Here is a 13875-nt window from a genome sequence, read left to right as displayed (position 1 = left end):
TAAAAACTGTACTCATTACAGAATGCCTCATTTCAAGTTTTCAAATGTATACAATGTTTTTGAAAATAGCACATCTACAAGCTCACAATGTGCCGTGATGCGATGCAATGTGAGCTTGCAGATCTGCTATTTTAAAAGAAATATATATAGAGCTGACGTGGTTATTGTATGTTTTGTAATAATAATCTAAATCTAACTAGTAACTAACATTTTCAAATAATTGTAGTGGTAAAAGTACTAGTTTTCCTCTGAGATGTAATGGAGTAGAAGTAAAAGTATTGAAAATTGGAAATAGTAAAGTAAAGTGAAAGTACCTCAACATTGTACAGTACAGTACAGTACAGTACAGTACAGTACAGTACAGTACAGTACAGTACAGTACAGTACAGTACAGTACAGTACAGTACAGTACAGTACAGTACAGTACAGTACTTGGGTAAATGTACTTAGTTACTTTACACCACTTGTCATAAGCTACCAAAAGAAAAAAGAAAGAGAAAATGCTCAAGTAAAGTATATTTACTCAAAGGATGTACTTAAGTACAGTACTCTCACAAATACCTGCCTTCGAGGGGGCGTGACAGGGGGCGGGGGGAGAACGGTGACAACAGAGAGTCACATGACAGCAATTCATCAAACATAAGTGACATAAACCTGGGGATTAAAGAGGGAATCGATCAAATCCAGCACTTTAAATAACCGTGACCTTTGGACCCAACCGACCTGTCACATGCAGCAGTGATGGACACACACACACACACACACACACACACACACACACACACACACACACACACACACACACACACACACACCGTACGCACTGGTGTTGTGTGTGCGACTGTGTGTCTTGCTGGCTATAATGTTCGGCCATTGGAATTTGAGACACAGACATAGAGCTCACAAGAGAAACTAAGTGTTCTTGAATGGTTAAGATTCAGGTTAGGCCTCCAGTTAGACATTCAGTGGTTAGGGTTAGGACTAGGAGTTGGGGTAAAGGTTGTGCAGGATTTATACTTAGTTCCTATAGTGTACGTCACGCACTGTAAATAGCCAATCCACAAGCTTGTAGATCTAGTCTTGAAGATCTGCTACTTTCAGTGTTGCGACACCAGTGCGCAACACATTTTCAGGTTAGGGATGAAATGCAAAATAGAAAAGACAAAAAAATAATAATAATGAAAAACTTGCCACCGTAAAATGTTGAGATCCTCACAAGTATACTAATACAAATGTGTGCGCATGCGTGCGTGCGTGCGTGCGTGTGTCTCGGTTTGGAGTCTTGGGGACAGATTCTCTCAGCGGTGACAAAGACACTAACAATAGCTGTCAGTGTGTTGTAACCCTGCCCTGTCAACAGCTAGTGTCATCCAAGGGGAGACCTGTTTACCGCCATGCACATTGATTGCATATGCTGGGTCAGGACAAGTAGTAGGGCAGTAGCAGTGGGGGAGGCGAGCGCTGAGGAAATCTCTCCAAACCTCCTCCAGGGGAAGCACATCACACAAGGCTCGCCCATGCATGCGTGCAGTGGTAGAAAGAGTAAAGTATAAGTAAAAGTATTGGAAATACTCAAGTAATTAAGTACAGTAGCCTATACGTGAGTAAATGTATACATTACACCACTGCATGCTTGGGCGCACGAAGTGCATGTGTGCATGCAGTGGCGCAACAAAGTAGCCTAGTCGACCACAGTTCTCAAATATACGCCATGGCTTCACTGCACTACAAGTGAAGGTTTCTCTGTCAAATTTGTACTTGCTTTTTTTAAGTATTCACTCGCTGTGAGACATTGCAGATCTGCTATTTCCACTACATTTGAAACAGGACAAGTGGACAATACAATTATATATACAATTATATACAATTTATATAATGTAAAGTTGTTCCGCTTCCTTCTTTGAAATGTATAGCAGAGTGAAAGGAACCATTACAAATACTCAGGTACAGATACCTCAAAACATTTACTTAAGTAGAGTATACGTGTGTACGAGTATGTGCATTTGTTACTGTCCACCCCTGCATGCATGAGATACAGTGCTGCACCACGCAACCACAGTCCATATACAATCCATTGTCTGATCGGTGGTGCCCACAGTTTATTCCTAACGTCAGTTACCTAGCGACCGACCCCCCCCCCCCCCCCCACACACACACACACACACACGTACACACCTCCTCTACTTCCCGTCGTGGTTCTGCACAGTCCCGGTCTGATCTATACAGTATATTATCCCACAGACCCCTATCCGATGCTAGTTTTCTTCTACCTCGAACTCCCGGGGTCATTTAATCCATTAAATCAGAGCGCCCAGCGATTTATAGCAGAGGAGAACATTTAGCGACGGACCGGATGCTATCCCGGATGTAGCTGAAGTAGCTTGACGTAGCCAAAACACTCCCGAGGCTATCGACAACAACGGGAGGTATGATTAATTCTAACGCGACTAGCGACGGGACCGCGGTGGGCCGTCGAACACATGATCTTTTCTTAGAATTGGACGGAATGATTTAGATCAAGAGTTATTCACATTTTAAGGTTTTCGATCTCGTCAGCTAAAATGGGGGGGGGGGGGGGACATTTTCGATGACTTCCCACTAGAAAATAACATTGAATGTTGCGCAAAAGAAGCTCCCAGCCTGTGGAACGATGCGATCGGTTTTGATATCAATAATCTCCGTCCTTTTTATCAATCTCCGTCCTGAGCGCTGGGCGTTACTAATTGATTTAACGGAGAACTCTGTCCTTGTCGCTCAGGGTGTTAAAAGAACATTTCACTCATTATAAACCGTATCTTTGTATAATTGGTCCTCACTAATCTGCATTATACTAGAGGGCACCATTTCTGCACTCTGTTTCTCAGAGGAGGGCTGTGGACATAAGCCCGCCTACCAGTGACATCGTCAAAGGGGTCTCCAAGCTAATAGAAACTATACAGCCTTTCTCATTCTGGAAAGTTAGCATGCTGAAATGGAATGTTGATTTTATTTATTTTATAATCTTCTTTGAATTTACCACACCTGCCTACTGATGATGTCGGTGATAGGCAGATCTACAAGTTTTGCAGAGCGACACATTGTGAGCTTGTAGAATTGCTATTATCAGAGCACAACCAAACATAAAATGACTTGTCTTTTAGTTCTACTGGATCTCTTCTCCACTAATCCCTCATTTTAGTCTAGTTTTTATTTGTTGACAAAATTGTCAATATATTTAGTCTTAATTTTAGTCATCATAGCTTATAGTTTTTATTTAGTTTTCATCAGTGTAAAAAGATAATCGACAAATATAAATTATTAAATAATATATTTAATAAAAATATTAAATATATGTTTTAGTCTGCGAAATCAACACTACCTGGTGGTCCCCAGACCGGACCTTTGAGAACCAGTGCTGGAGAAGGCCCTGTTTAGACAGGCATCCAAAATCAAGCTTAAATCAGATTTTCTATCCAGATAGGAGTCGCATTGTTTTTTGTTATGCCGTTTCAACAGCGAAAAACACATGGAAACTGGTTTTACAAATCAGATTTGAATCACATTCATAAAACCAAGCCGGCTCCAATCTGGATAGTCCAAATCAGATTTGAATCACATTCCTTGAATCCTTGTTCAGACTGCATGAAACCCATCCGGCTCTATACCGGTAGACCAAATCAGATTTGGGACTGGATTTAGGCTGCCACTCTGAACAGGGTCTCTGCGACGGTAACCAGAAGGCTCACCCCAAAACACGCACGCCCCGGCTGGGGTGTTCTTACATTCTTGTAGTTTTACTGAGGATAAGATTAGAGCTAAATTTATGGTTAAGCATAGTTTTACTGAGGTTAAGTTTAGGAATAGGCTTAGGTTTTGGCAACATTTTACTGAGGTTAAGGTTAGGAATAAGGTTAGGTTTAGGCATTGTTTACTGAGGTCACGTTTAGGAATATCAGGTAGAGATCATTCCGAGTTTGCATGATAGATTTGCGACTGTGTTTTGGGGGTGACCGTTTTGGTATTATCTGCGACACAAGGTACGCCTCACTCCTCGTTCATGGGTGGAGGATTTGCTTCAGTGGAGTGCATCTCAGGCTTTGTGTTCGTGACTTACAGTAACATTACAAAAATGCTTGTACAGTCTCCTACGGAGGTCCCAATACCATGACAAACATTGTCATGTCAAGGACAAGGGTGGTCAAAACTGATATATCAGTTAGCCCAGAGTCCCAGAAGATGTTTTGTTAGAATAGATTTAGAATATAATTCTATGACTGTGTCTATATACTGGTGGGGAGATAACAATAATAAGTGCATGGGAAAGTATAATACATGGATAGTGATTTTAATTAATTCTCTCATTTGGCTAACAAGTGAAACAACAGTGAAACCAACCACTTCAAACTGGCGTCCATTATTTGGGCATGTCTATATATATAAAATAGCAGTTCTACAAGCTCATGAGCCAGGTGTTGCAATGTGGCACATGACCTTGTCATGTCTTGTAAAGCTTTGGTGGTTAAACTCTTCCTTATTTTGCTGTAACAGTAGGGCCCTATCAGAGATAGACAGAGCCATGGGCTGTATGGTCCAACGCCAACAAAACAGCATTATATAAAGGCGGACACTCCCACCTAGCGGGCAGAACGGAGTAGTGCCGCCTCTGCATGACTCATCGCTGTCTCTCAACAGCTGCACTCAGACATTGGTTACAACATTTACCAGCTGACTTGTGCTGCACAGCAACATGGCAGAGCAGCGCTCTGTCTGCTCTTTCTCCTTGGGAAAGGGGAACAAAATGGTATGTCAGTATCTTGGGGTTTATATACCATAAACGGGGAGCAGGGCACCTGAACCTTCAGCTCAAGTTGTTCATCGTCATCGACATGGTGTGCATGACTGTCAGTATTTCTCTCTTTTTATCCATAGCATCCCCAGCAGTAAGCCCTATAGGGCTGGGTATTGGCAGGTGACTCACCATACATACGAAATGTATTTCGATAGAGGAGTCACATCGCTGGGCTATGCATCCTGATTCAATATGTTGACCGATATAGCAATGATGAAAATGGAATCAGACGACGGGCGTTGTGGCGTTGGTCTTGTTGTGCGACTATTACCCTAACCTCAGTCTTAACCGGCCACATAAGACCCCTAACCTATCAGTCTTAACCGGCCATGCATGTCAGTTTCACGATGTTTTCACTTTGGCGTCAGTAATTTAACTTCTGTCTTTCCTAATCGCAGCCAGTATACATGCAGTCAGCTCCAAGGCGAGCCTGCTGGCTCGATTGTATTTGTGTGATAAATAACCGTCCTACATGGTGATGGTCCGGTTGATAGAATTCGAAGCCGGTGCAAAACGCATGCAAAGCACAACCACTGCTCTACACCATAGGGATATGCCAGTATGTAGACTCAATACAAACACATTTTCTTAACAAGCAAAATATTGCGACGCAGGCCTCTCGCTACTACACGATACATTGCGGACATCACCAGTACCACACAATATACATATATTCCCTAGATTCCCTACTCAGCAATGAAGTCTGACATCACTGCTGGAGTGAGCTATAGGCCTATACCCCTGGGTCACGTCATTATATTTTGTATTGGAATTCCCATAAGGGAATCCTAGACCGTGTCATATAAGAACTGTGTTTTTCTCCAAACACAGACGTTATCAAATGCAACTCAATACCATAGACAACACAGAGTCACACATAACCTGACCTGTTGGTTTGTTTATTTTTTGGAACACAGCTATGACACAATTTACCCATTTTGACCGGGCACCCATTTTGGTGTCAGCATCATGTTATGCTTTAGCTATTGAAAAATAGCAGATCTACAAGCTCATATCGCGCCACCGAGTGGCGCGATACGAGCTTGTAGGTCTGCTATTTTTGAAAGATCGAAGAACGACTGACATTTCTAGAATCTGATCTCAGGTCAGAATGGGTTCATCAGACCAGTGTGTGTCCAGTGGAAACCTCGTATGAATCTGATCTCAGGTCAGAATGGGTTAAAGATTTGCCTATTGAGAATTCCAATAATACAAAAGAATAACGCTGTGACCCAGCCAGGGGTAGTGGGCCTGATGTCAGTACTCTGCATGGTGCTTATTGGTGCAGCGTCGACACTACTCACCTCTGTGCAAGATTGCCCGACGAGGTGACCAGCCGCCAAAGGACCATCATACAGTTCAGAGCTTGAGGAGCTGTGCGTGTGTGCGTGTGTGTGTGTGTGTGTGTGTGTGTGTGTGTGTGTGTGTGTGTGTGTGTGTGTGTGTGTGTGTGTGTGTGTGTGTGTGTGTGTGTGTGTGTGTGGATTCCCATTCTTATAGGCCTCTCATCTCTCAGTAAAATTGGCCTCCTCTGGTAATCCCAACAGTCTGAAGTGGCCACATCCGGTGACGTTTGACAGTGAAAGGCCTTCGTTTCTTCTCAGGGCCCGTTTATTCCTTTCTCGGTATTCCTCCATTCCAGTGTGGGTGATTTGAATCTCGGTGTCCTCATTGTGTAGAGTCCGTGATTAAGGTGCTCTAATGTGCGCTAATGGCTGAGGTGTTAGTGGTGGTGGCTGTGTGACCTTCAGACAGGGGGACATATTTAATTGTTGCCGTTTCGCATAATGGCATTGGTTCCCAACTTGCCGGCCGGGGGCCCACTCTGGGTGGGCCGTGGGCCCACTGGATGTGCCGTGAAGATATGGATATACGTAAGTGGGCCTCCTAAATAAGTGGCAATTAAAACACCAAGATCTTTAAGAAGAAAAATATGTTTTTCTTTGAAATCTTGAACATTAGATTTTTTCGTGATAAAGATAATAGGAATTTACGGTATAATTCCAGGTTATGTATCCAGATTGATCATTAAAATAGGCCTAAACGTGCTCTGAACATGCACATGGCCCACCCATCTGACTAAATGGGTGGGCCGCAAAAACACCTTTGAGATTTTCAAGTAGACCCTGACCCAGAAAAGGTTGGGAACCTGCTGCCATTATGGAATCAATTGGATCATGTTTTTTGCCAGCATACGGCGTCTTTGCATGGTAGCAGAGCGACCGGCTACTCGCCTGAGCTATACTAGGCTTACAGCCACCATTGTTTTGCTCGTCATTTGGATGAATCGCTCGAGCGACTTATGTGGGTCATGTTCTCAGCTTGCCTAAGGTGCACAGATAATACGCCTAAATCTTATCTATAGCTGCCAAAATATGTATTTATCCCAGGTTCACGCAATATTAATTCCTGTCAGTGATGTAAAGCAACATGGAAAGCGGGCACAACGTGATTGATGGTGGCCTCGTCTTTTCTCTACAGTTTGTTCTTTGTTTTTTCCCCTCTTGTTCCAATCACAGAGAGCATACAGAAAAGTCTGGAACGTTGCTATAGAAACTGCATCCATGGGGCAACTGCAGAGCAGCTTTGGCGCCACAAGGTGTCACTCTCGTTTTACATGTGCCGCGTTTGAGGTTTAGATTATATTAAGCTCTTATCATCAATGCAAAATTATAGAATGGGGATTTTAACAATTTAAATCACCGGTAGTTTTTTTTTTTTTACAATAACAATTACAATACGATTATGTTTTAATAGCCTATACAACAATGACGTGCAGTATAGAAAGAGGACCAACTAATTAGTAGTAGTCCTAATAGCATCACGTTGAGCCTTGATCGATTGGTTGATGGATCAGATTTACAGTAGGCTACAACTAGTCTATAGTGCACAACGCAGTCCTTTGATTAGCCGTGGGGATGCACATCTATATGAAACACGCACAGTCATCTCATGGATACATAACATAATGGTTGTTTGCTTTGCCAAAAAAAGGCAAATACTGCAACTCCACATAGCAGCGCGTTAACGGGGGATGTTCTATAGCAAACACATGCAGAGCTTGGAGCAACGCAACAAATGGCGAGCGCTTTTGGCACGATAAATATGAATAAATGCATGTGCTGTAAAGACGATGGAAATAACAGGTGTCTACTGTAGTAGGCCTATGTCCAATCATCACTCTGTGTTTAGAATAACGAACGCCGCCACCACGACGAGCCATGTAAATCATTCTATAGATTAATAATTGGTCTCTCTGTTAGGCTACTTACTTCAGACAGATCAGTAGCCTAAATTAAATGTAAACTGAAACACAAAACATTACGATTAGGGTTAATAAATTACTAAGAATGGTTTCATAAAGTGCTGATAATATTATTTCCCAAGCTTTGCTTTTCATTTTTTTCCAACCTTTCAACAATGATGCACGTAACGGAAGACTTCCATCGTGTGGGGGTGTGTGTGTGTGTGTGTGTGTGTGTGTGTGTGTGTGTGTGTGTGTGTGTGCACGCGGGCGTACATACGTGCGTGCGCACCGGTGTGTCGGGGTGTAGCTTAGGCTATGAATATGTTTAACACCACAGTTTCCATCCTTCTGTTGCAATAGGCCTATTCTAGTAATTAAATCCTTCCTTGTGCACATGTGCCGAGGATGCCAGTCAGAAATAAGGAGCAAGCCAGAGCGCAGAATGGAGATGTACTCACAGAAAGAAACGCACAACGTCCATCAGCTCAACCACTGATAGATCTCTCCATGTTGTGTGGACAGAATGGGACGCTACCAATCACACATCAGTGAGCTTCCCAGTGAAAGCCTTCTGCGGGCTGCAGTTGGTATATTTGATGGAGTCCGCGTCCTCGCTGTCCACATAGTCCGCCTTGGAGAGCGACGGCTTGCTGTCGCTCCTCTGGAACTCGCCGAACTGCGGCTGCTGCTGCTGGCCACAGGTGACGTGCGTGTACTGGAACTGCTCCTCGTGCTCCGTCTCGCGGTGGTAGAAGTAGTTGAAGTTGGAGACGATGACGGGCACGGGCAGCGCGATGGTGAGCACGCCGGCGATGGCGCACAGCGAGCCCACGATCTTGCCGCCGATGGTGACCGGGCACATGTCCCCGTAGCCCACCGTGGTCATGGACACCACGGCCCACCAGAAGGCGTCGGGGATGCTGGAGAAGCCGCTGTCCGGGTCGTCGGTCTCGGCGAAGTACACGGCGCTGGAGAACAGGATGACTCCGATGAAGAGGAAGAAGATGAGCAGGCCCAGCTCCCTCATGCTGGCCTGCAGGCAGGATTGTCACAAATTCAATTATTATTACATATGATTGCAATTATTTGAGATGATCGCAATTGTTTTGTCATAATCGTCATAATCGTATCCATGGCGCAGGCATTTGTTCCGACATATGAAGAGTCCGACAGTCAATAGTCCGAGTCCGACACCCTATACCCACAACACTACCCCAACCCTATAACCGCATGCGAACACTACGGGTGATTTGTAACCCATAGCATCGGTGATTTGTAACCGGCAACGCATGTCGGCAGCGACGGTGTTGTAATGACTGTTGAACTCATGGTACAGTATGTCGGATGTTTGCACTCTGCACCCCGAAAATGTTCCCCTAAATGGTAAATGGTGCATTTATATAGCGCCTTTATCCAATGTGCTTTACATAGATTGTGCATTACATTCACCCATTCACACACATTCATACACAGAGAGGAAACCATGCATGGTACCAACCTGCACATAGGGAGCAATTAGGGGTTCAGTGTCCTGCTCAAGGACACTTTGACACTAACTTTGGAGCAAGGTTAATTAAATAAGGTTAGGAGGCGAAGACCGTACGGTGGACTCTATGTTGCTACCTGGAAGGAAAGAAACATGCGCAATGGGCTATATGCAGCCAACAACTCCGCGTTCAGCTTCCTTGGTCTCAATTGTGCATGTTTCTTTCCTTCCAGGGAGCAACATGGAGTCCACCGTACGTCTTCGCTTCCTAACCTTATTTCATTAACCTTGCTCTGGGGGAGCCCGGGTTCGAACTGGCAACCATGCGGTTCTTATCCAGATACTCTACCCCTGAGCCACCGCTGCCCGTCCCCTAAGCCCCCTCCCCACAAACCCAATTGACTGACTTCTATGTATGAACCAAAATACATTAGCCCCATCTCTAAAAAAATTAACGTCACATAGGTGAACAACACATAGGTGAACACGGACATTGCTGTTCCTTGGAGTGGTTGCACCACTCAAAAATCACACCTGTGTGAACTGAGTGGTGCAACTCCCCTCTCCCCCCCTCCTCTCTCTCTCTCTCTCTCTCTCTCTCTCTCATTAGCAGGCAACAGTGCAGCACTAATACTATCTCTCTCTCTCTGTTTCTGGTACTCATAGTCATATACTGGTGCTCATGGCCACATACTGTAGGTAGGTGAACACATAGGTAGGTTAACGTCACGGACGTTGCTGTTCCTTGGAGTGGTTGCACCACTCAAAAATCGTATTAAATAAATATATTAATATCGTATTGTTATTATCATTTAACCATGATGATACAATGTTTTAAAACAAACATTAAATATATTTATATTATATAAATTATATTTAATGTTTCCCTTCAATGTCAATGGCGTTTAATGTTTTGATGTTTAATTTACGTCATATTTAGCGGAATTCTGGCGGAATTTCTCCGTACATTGTCAATGGCAAATATTGAGACGTGTGGGGACAAGATTTAGCGGACATTTGACCTGAATTCCCCTGTCATTGTCAATGGCAAATCTTGAGACGTGTGAGGACAAAAGCTGTTTATAGAAGGGGCTATAACGCCCCTTAAAAATTATGTTCTGGCGATTCAGGTCTGGTGACTCGGTGTATGGGGCGGTGTTGTTACGGTCGAAGAATTGATCGCAGCAGCTGATTGGCCATCAGCGCCGTCACTTGATGACATCAAACAACAAACATGGCGGTCCCCACTGTGGTATAGCGCACCGAGCGCTATTAAAGCACCCTATGATAAATATTGTCTTTACAGAAACGACAGGTTTTATAAACATCATCCGACATATTTTACCGTTTTTGTTTACATGCTAGTAGCGCTCGTTGACTGTGTCTGTTTCTTAGCAAACAGGTTAGCCATAGCCACATGATTGACAACAACTGCATCTTCTTAATTTCCTATTATTTTGATTGGTTGGTATGGCCCAATCGCTGAAGACTGACGCTTTCGCAACACCCATCCCAGAAATGGCTGCTTTGGGAAGGGCTTTCAGCAAGCCCCCAGAGCGGCTGTCAAACGTTGAAGCTGCCACTACCTACTGGCCAAAACTGGAATTGCAGCACATTCATGGAGATGGACGGACGTTCAGTGACGTCATGTTCAAATTCGAGACCGCTCTCTCAACTTCCGCTCGCTCGAGCCATTGAGTTATAATTGTACTTCCGGCAGTCTTCCGGGTGCTTCAAAACGCCACTGAGCAACTTCCATTGAAATGAATAGCGGGGGCGGGGCTGTCACTCCCGGTCTGCACTCTATGCTGCACTCTTAGACCTTATAACTCTATGGCTTTCAGTCTGAATAATGAAGTGAAACAAAATGGAAATTCAGTGTCAGGCTAAGGGCAGAAAAGTGAGGAGCAAATTGTGATTGGCCGCTTGCCCAGAATGAGATGATTATAGAGCATTGCAGTCCCGCCCCCTCGAGAGACCCGGAAAATAATTCCCTGTTAATTTTCCTCATAGACTTTTCAAAAAGTGTTTTGAAAAGTCTATGACCTTTTAAGAGAACAAATAATTAGCAGAAAAAACGGCATGGGTTACACTTTTTTTTCTTGTTTTTCCTTGTTCTTATTTGTTTGGTCCAAAATATTGTGTTTGTTGTCATGATTTGTCACAACTCGAGTTGGCTTTGAAGGTTTTTAAATAAATACTTTTTTAAATGTCTATAGGCTATGGTAAAAATGCATTGGGAATTATTTCCTGGGCCTGGCGTCGTCATGAAAGGGGGGACGCTCTATAGGGCCAGCATGATGTATGATGATAAGAGCGCCCCTCACTTCACACGGGTGTGACTTTTAAGTGTAAAATGTATTTTAAAAAATCCAGTAGGGGCCTAATTTCTTATTTTCTTTCAGTTATTTGTCATATGTATCTGCCCTCAGTGCCCTGTGCACTTTTTGAGTGGTACAACCACTCCAAGGAACAGCAATGTCCGTGTTCACCTATGTGACGTTAACCTATACCTACCTATGTGACTATGAGCACCAGTATGACTATTAGTACCATGCAGCGCTGTTGTGCCAGAAACAGAGAGAGAGATAGTGCTGTTGCCTGCTAATGAGAGAGAGAGAGAGAGAGAGAGAGAGAGAGAGAGAGAGAGAGAGAGGAGGAGGAGAGGGGGGGGGGGGAGTTGCACCACTCAGTTCACACGAAAAGGCAAACTGAAATATATCTTCTGTTCACATTAAATGTTCCAATTTCCAAAGCCAAAAAGACACAATTAAATCAATCAATCTGTGTGACAATGAATCGTCAACTTAAACGTGTAAATCGTGCCCAGCCCTATATTAAGACTGACCTGCAGGGTCTTCCCGAGGATCTGCAGGCCCTTGGAGTGGCGCGACAGCTTGAAGATGCGGAAGACGCGCACCAGGCGGATGACCCGCAGGATGGCCAGCGACATGGCCTGCTGGCCGTTGCCCTGGTGCTCCGCCAGCTCCAGGCCCAGCGTGATGAAGTAGGGCATGATGGCCACGATGTCGATGCTGTTCATCATGTTCTTGAAGAACGCGGGCTTGCTCGGCGACGCCGCGAACCGCACCAGCAGCTCGAAGCTGAACCAGATGATGCAGAGCGTCTCCACGATGAAGAAGGGGTCCGTGAACGGATTGGGCTTCTTCAGTGCGCCCGCGGTGCCGTTCACGGCGAGGGTAGGGTCCAAGTAGGGCGCCTTGCCGTCCTCCCTGAACTCGGGCAACGTCTCCAGGCAGAATATCACGATGGATATGAGAATGACCAGCACGGAGACTATCGCGATCCCCCGGGCGGGCCCCGAGCTCTCCGGGTACTCGAACAGCAGCCAGACCTGCCTCTGGAACTCGTTGTCCGGCAGCGGCCGCTCCTCCTCCTTGATGAAGCCCTCGTCCTCCTTGAAGTTCTCGATGACCTCCTCGCCCAGCTCGTAGAACTTGATCTCCTCCATGAAGATGTCCACGGGCACGTTGACGGGCCGCCGGAGGCGGCCGCCCGACTGGTAGTAGTAGAGGATGGCGTCGAAGCTGGGCCGGTTGCGGTCGAAGAAGTACTCGTTCCGCAGCGGGTCGAAGAAGCGCATCCTCTTGCGCGGGTCGCCCAGCACGGTGCCCGGGAACTGCGCCAGCGTCTTCAGCTGCGTCTCGAAGCGCAGTCCGGAGATGTTGATGACCACGCGCTCGCAGCACTCCTGCTGTGCGTCGAGTACCTGCAGCTCGTGGCGGCTCGCCCGCTCCGGGTCGTACAGCGCGGCGGCATCCTGATGGTGCGCCAGTGCCACGGTCTCGTCCAGGTTCTCTCCGGGCACTACAGTCATGTTTCTCTCCCCCAAAAAGGGCACAGCGCTCCTCGCACCACCGCCACCACCACCACCGCCGCCGCCGCCGCCGCTCTCTGTCTCTGTCTCTCGCGCTCCGTGCGTATTTCTGTCCGCTGAGCCGAGTTGGAATTGGGAACCGATAACGGGGTGCCGTGGCTTGGCGTGGTGTCTCTCTCTCCCACCCGCCCCGCGACCCCGTCTTGTCTGTCTGCGTCCCCAGCTGCAGTCCGCGTGTCGCTATACGCTGTCACGTCTGCGGGTGTGTTGTTTGGGTTGTCATGTTTTTTGGTCACCCCCCGTTCCTTGTTGTCACCGTCGCCTTCTCTCCCCCGTGCCGCGCGCGCACGCTCCCCCAGTCTGGACTGTTGGGCTGTCACATTCACTGCATTTTAAGCAGCTACTGCCCTCCCCAATCTGACGTCTCTCTCTCTCTCTCTCTCTCTCTCTCTCTCTCTCTCTCTCTCTCTCTCTCT

General features: G+C 45.9%; 1 protein-coding gene across 1 annotated transcript; it reads right to left on the bottom strand.

Moving 5' to 3' along the window:
- Nucleotides 1–7036: 7036 nt before the first annotated feature.
- LOC310853467 (shaker-related potassium channel tsha2) lies at nucleotides 7037–13408 on the bottom strand. The gene is made up of 2 exons (XM_083757807.1): nucleotides 12410–13408; nucleotides 7037–9108 (listed from the first exon to the last, which is right to left on the bottom strand). The coding sequence occupies exons 1-2, from the start codon at nucleotides 13397–13399 to the stop codon at nucleotides 8614–8616; spliced, it is 1485 nt and encodes a 494-aa protein (XP_083613933.1). The 5' UTR covers nucleotides 13400–13408; the 3' UTR covers nucleotides 7037–8613.
- Between the last annotated feature and the right edge of the window lie 467 nt (nucleotides 13409–13875).

This window comes from Protomyctophum parallelum (assembly GCF_964188405.1).
Source record: "Protomyctophum parallelum genome assembly, chromosome: 22".
Taxonomy (NCBI): Eukaryota; Metazoa; Chordata; class Actinopteri; order Myctophiformes; family Myctophidae; genus Protomyctophum; species Protomyctophum parallelum.
Note: the sequence above shows the minus strand (reverse complement) of the source record. Positions and strands in the feature narration are given on the sequence as shown.

What these genes read in the sequence shown, in the direction of transcription:
- LOC310853467 (XM_083757807.1), bottom strand. Translation starts at nt 13,399, where the DNA reads ATGACTGTAGTGCCCGGAGAGAACCTGGACGAGACCGTGGCACTGGCG. An exon ending in TCCTCGGGAAGACCCTGCAG is followed by an intron (nt 9,109 to 12,409) that starts GTCAGTCTTAAT and finishes TCCTGCCTGCAG; the next exon opens with GCCAGCATGAGGGAGCTGGG.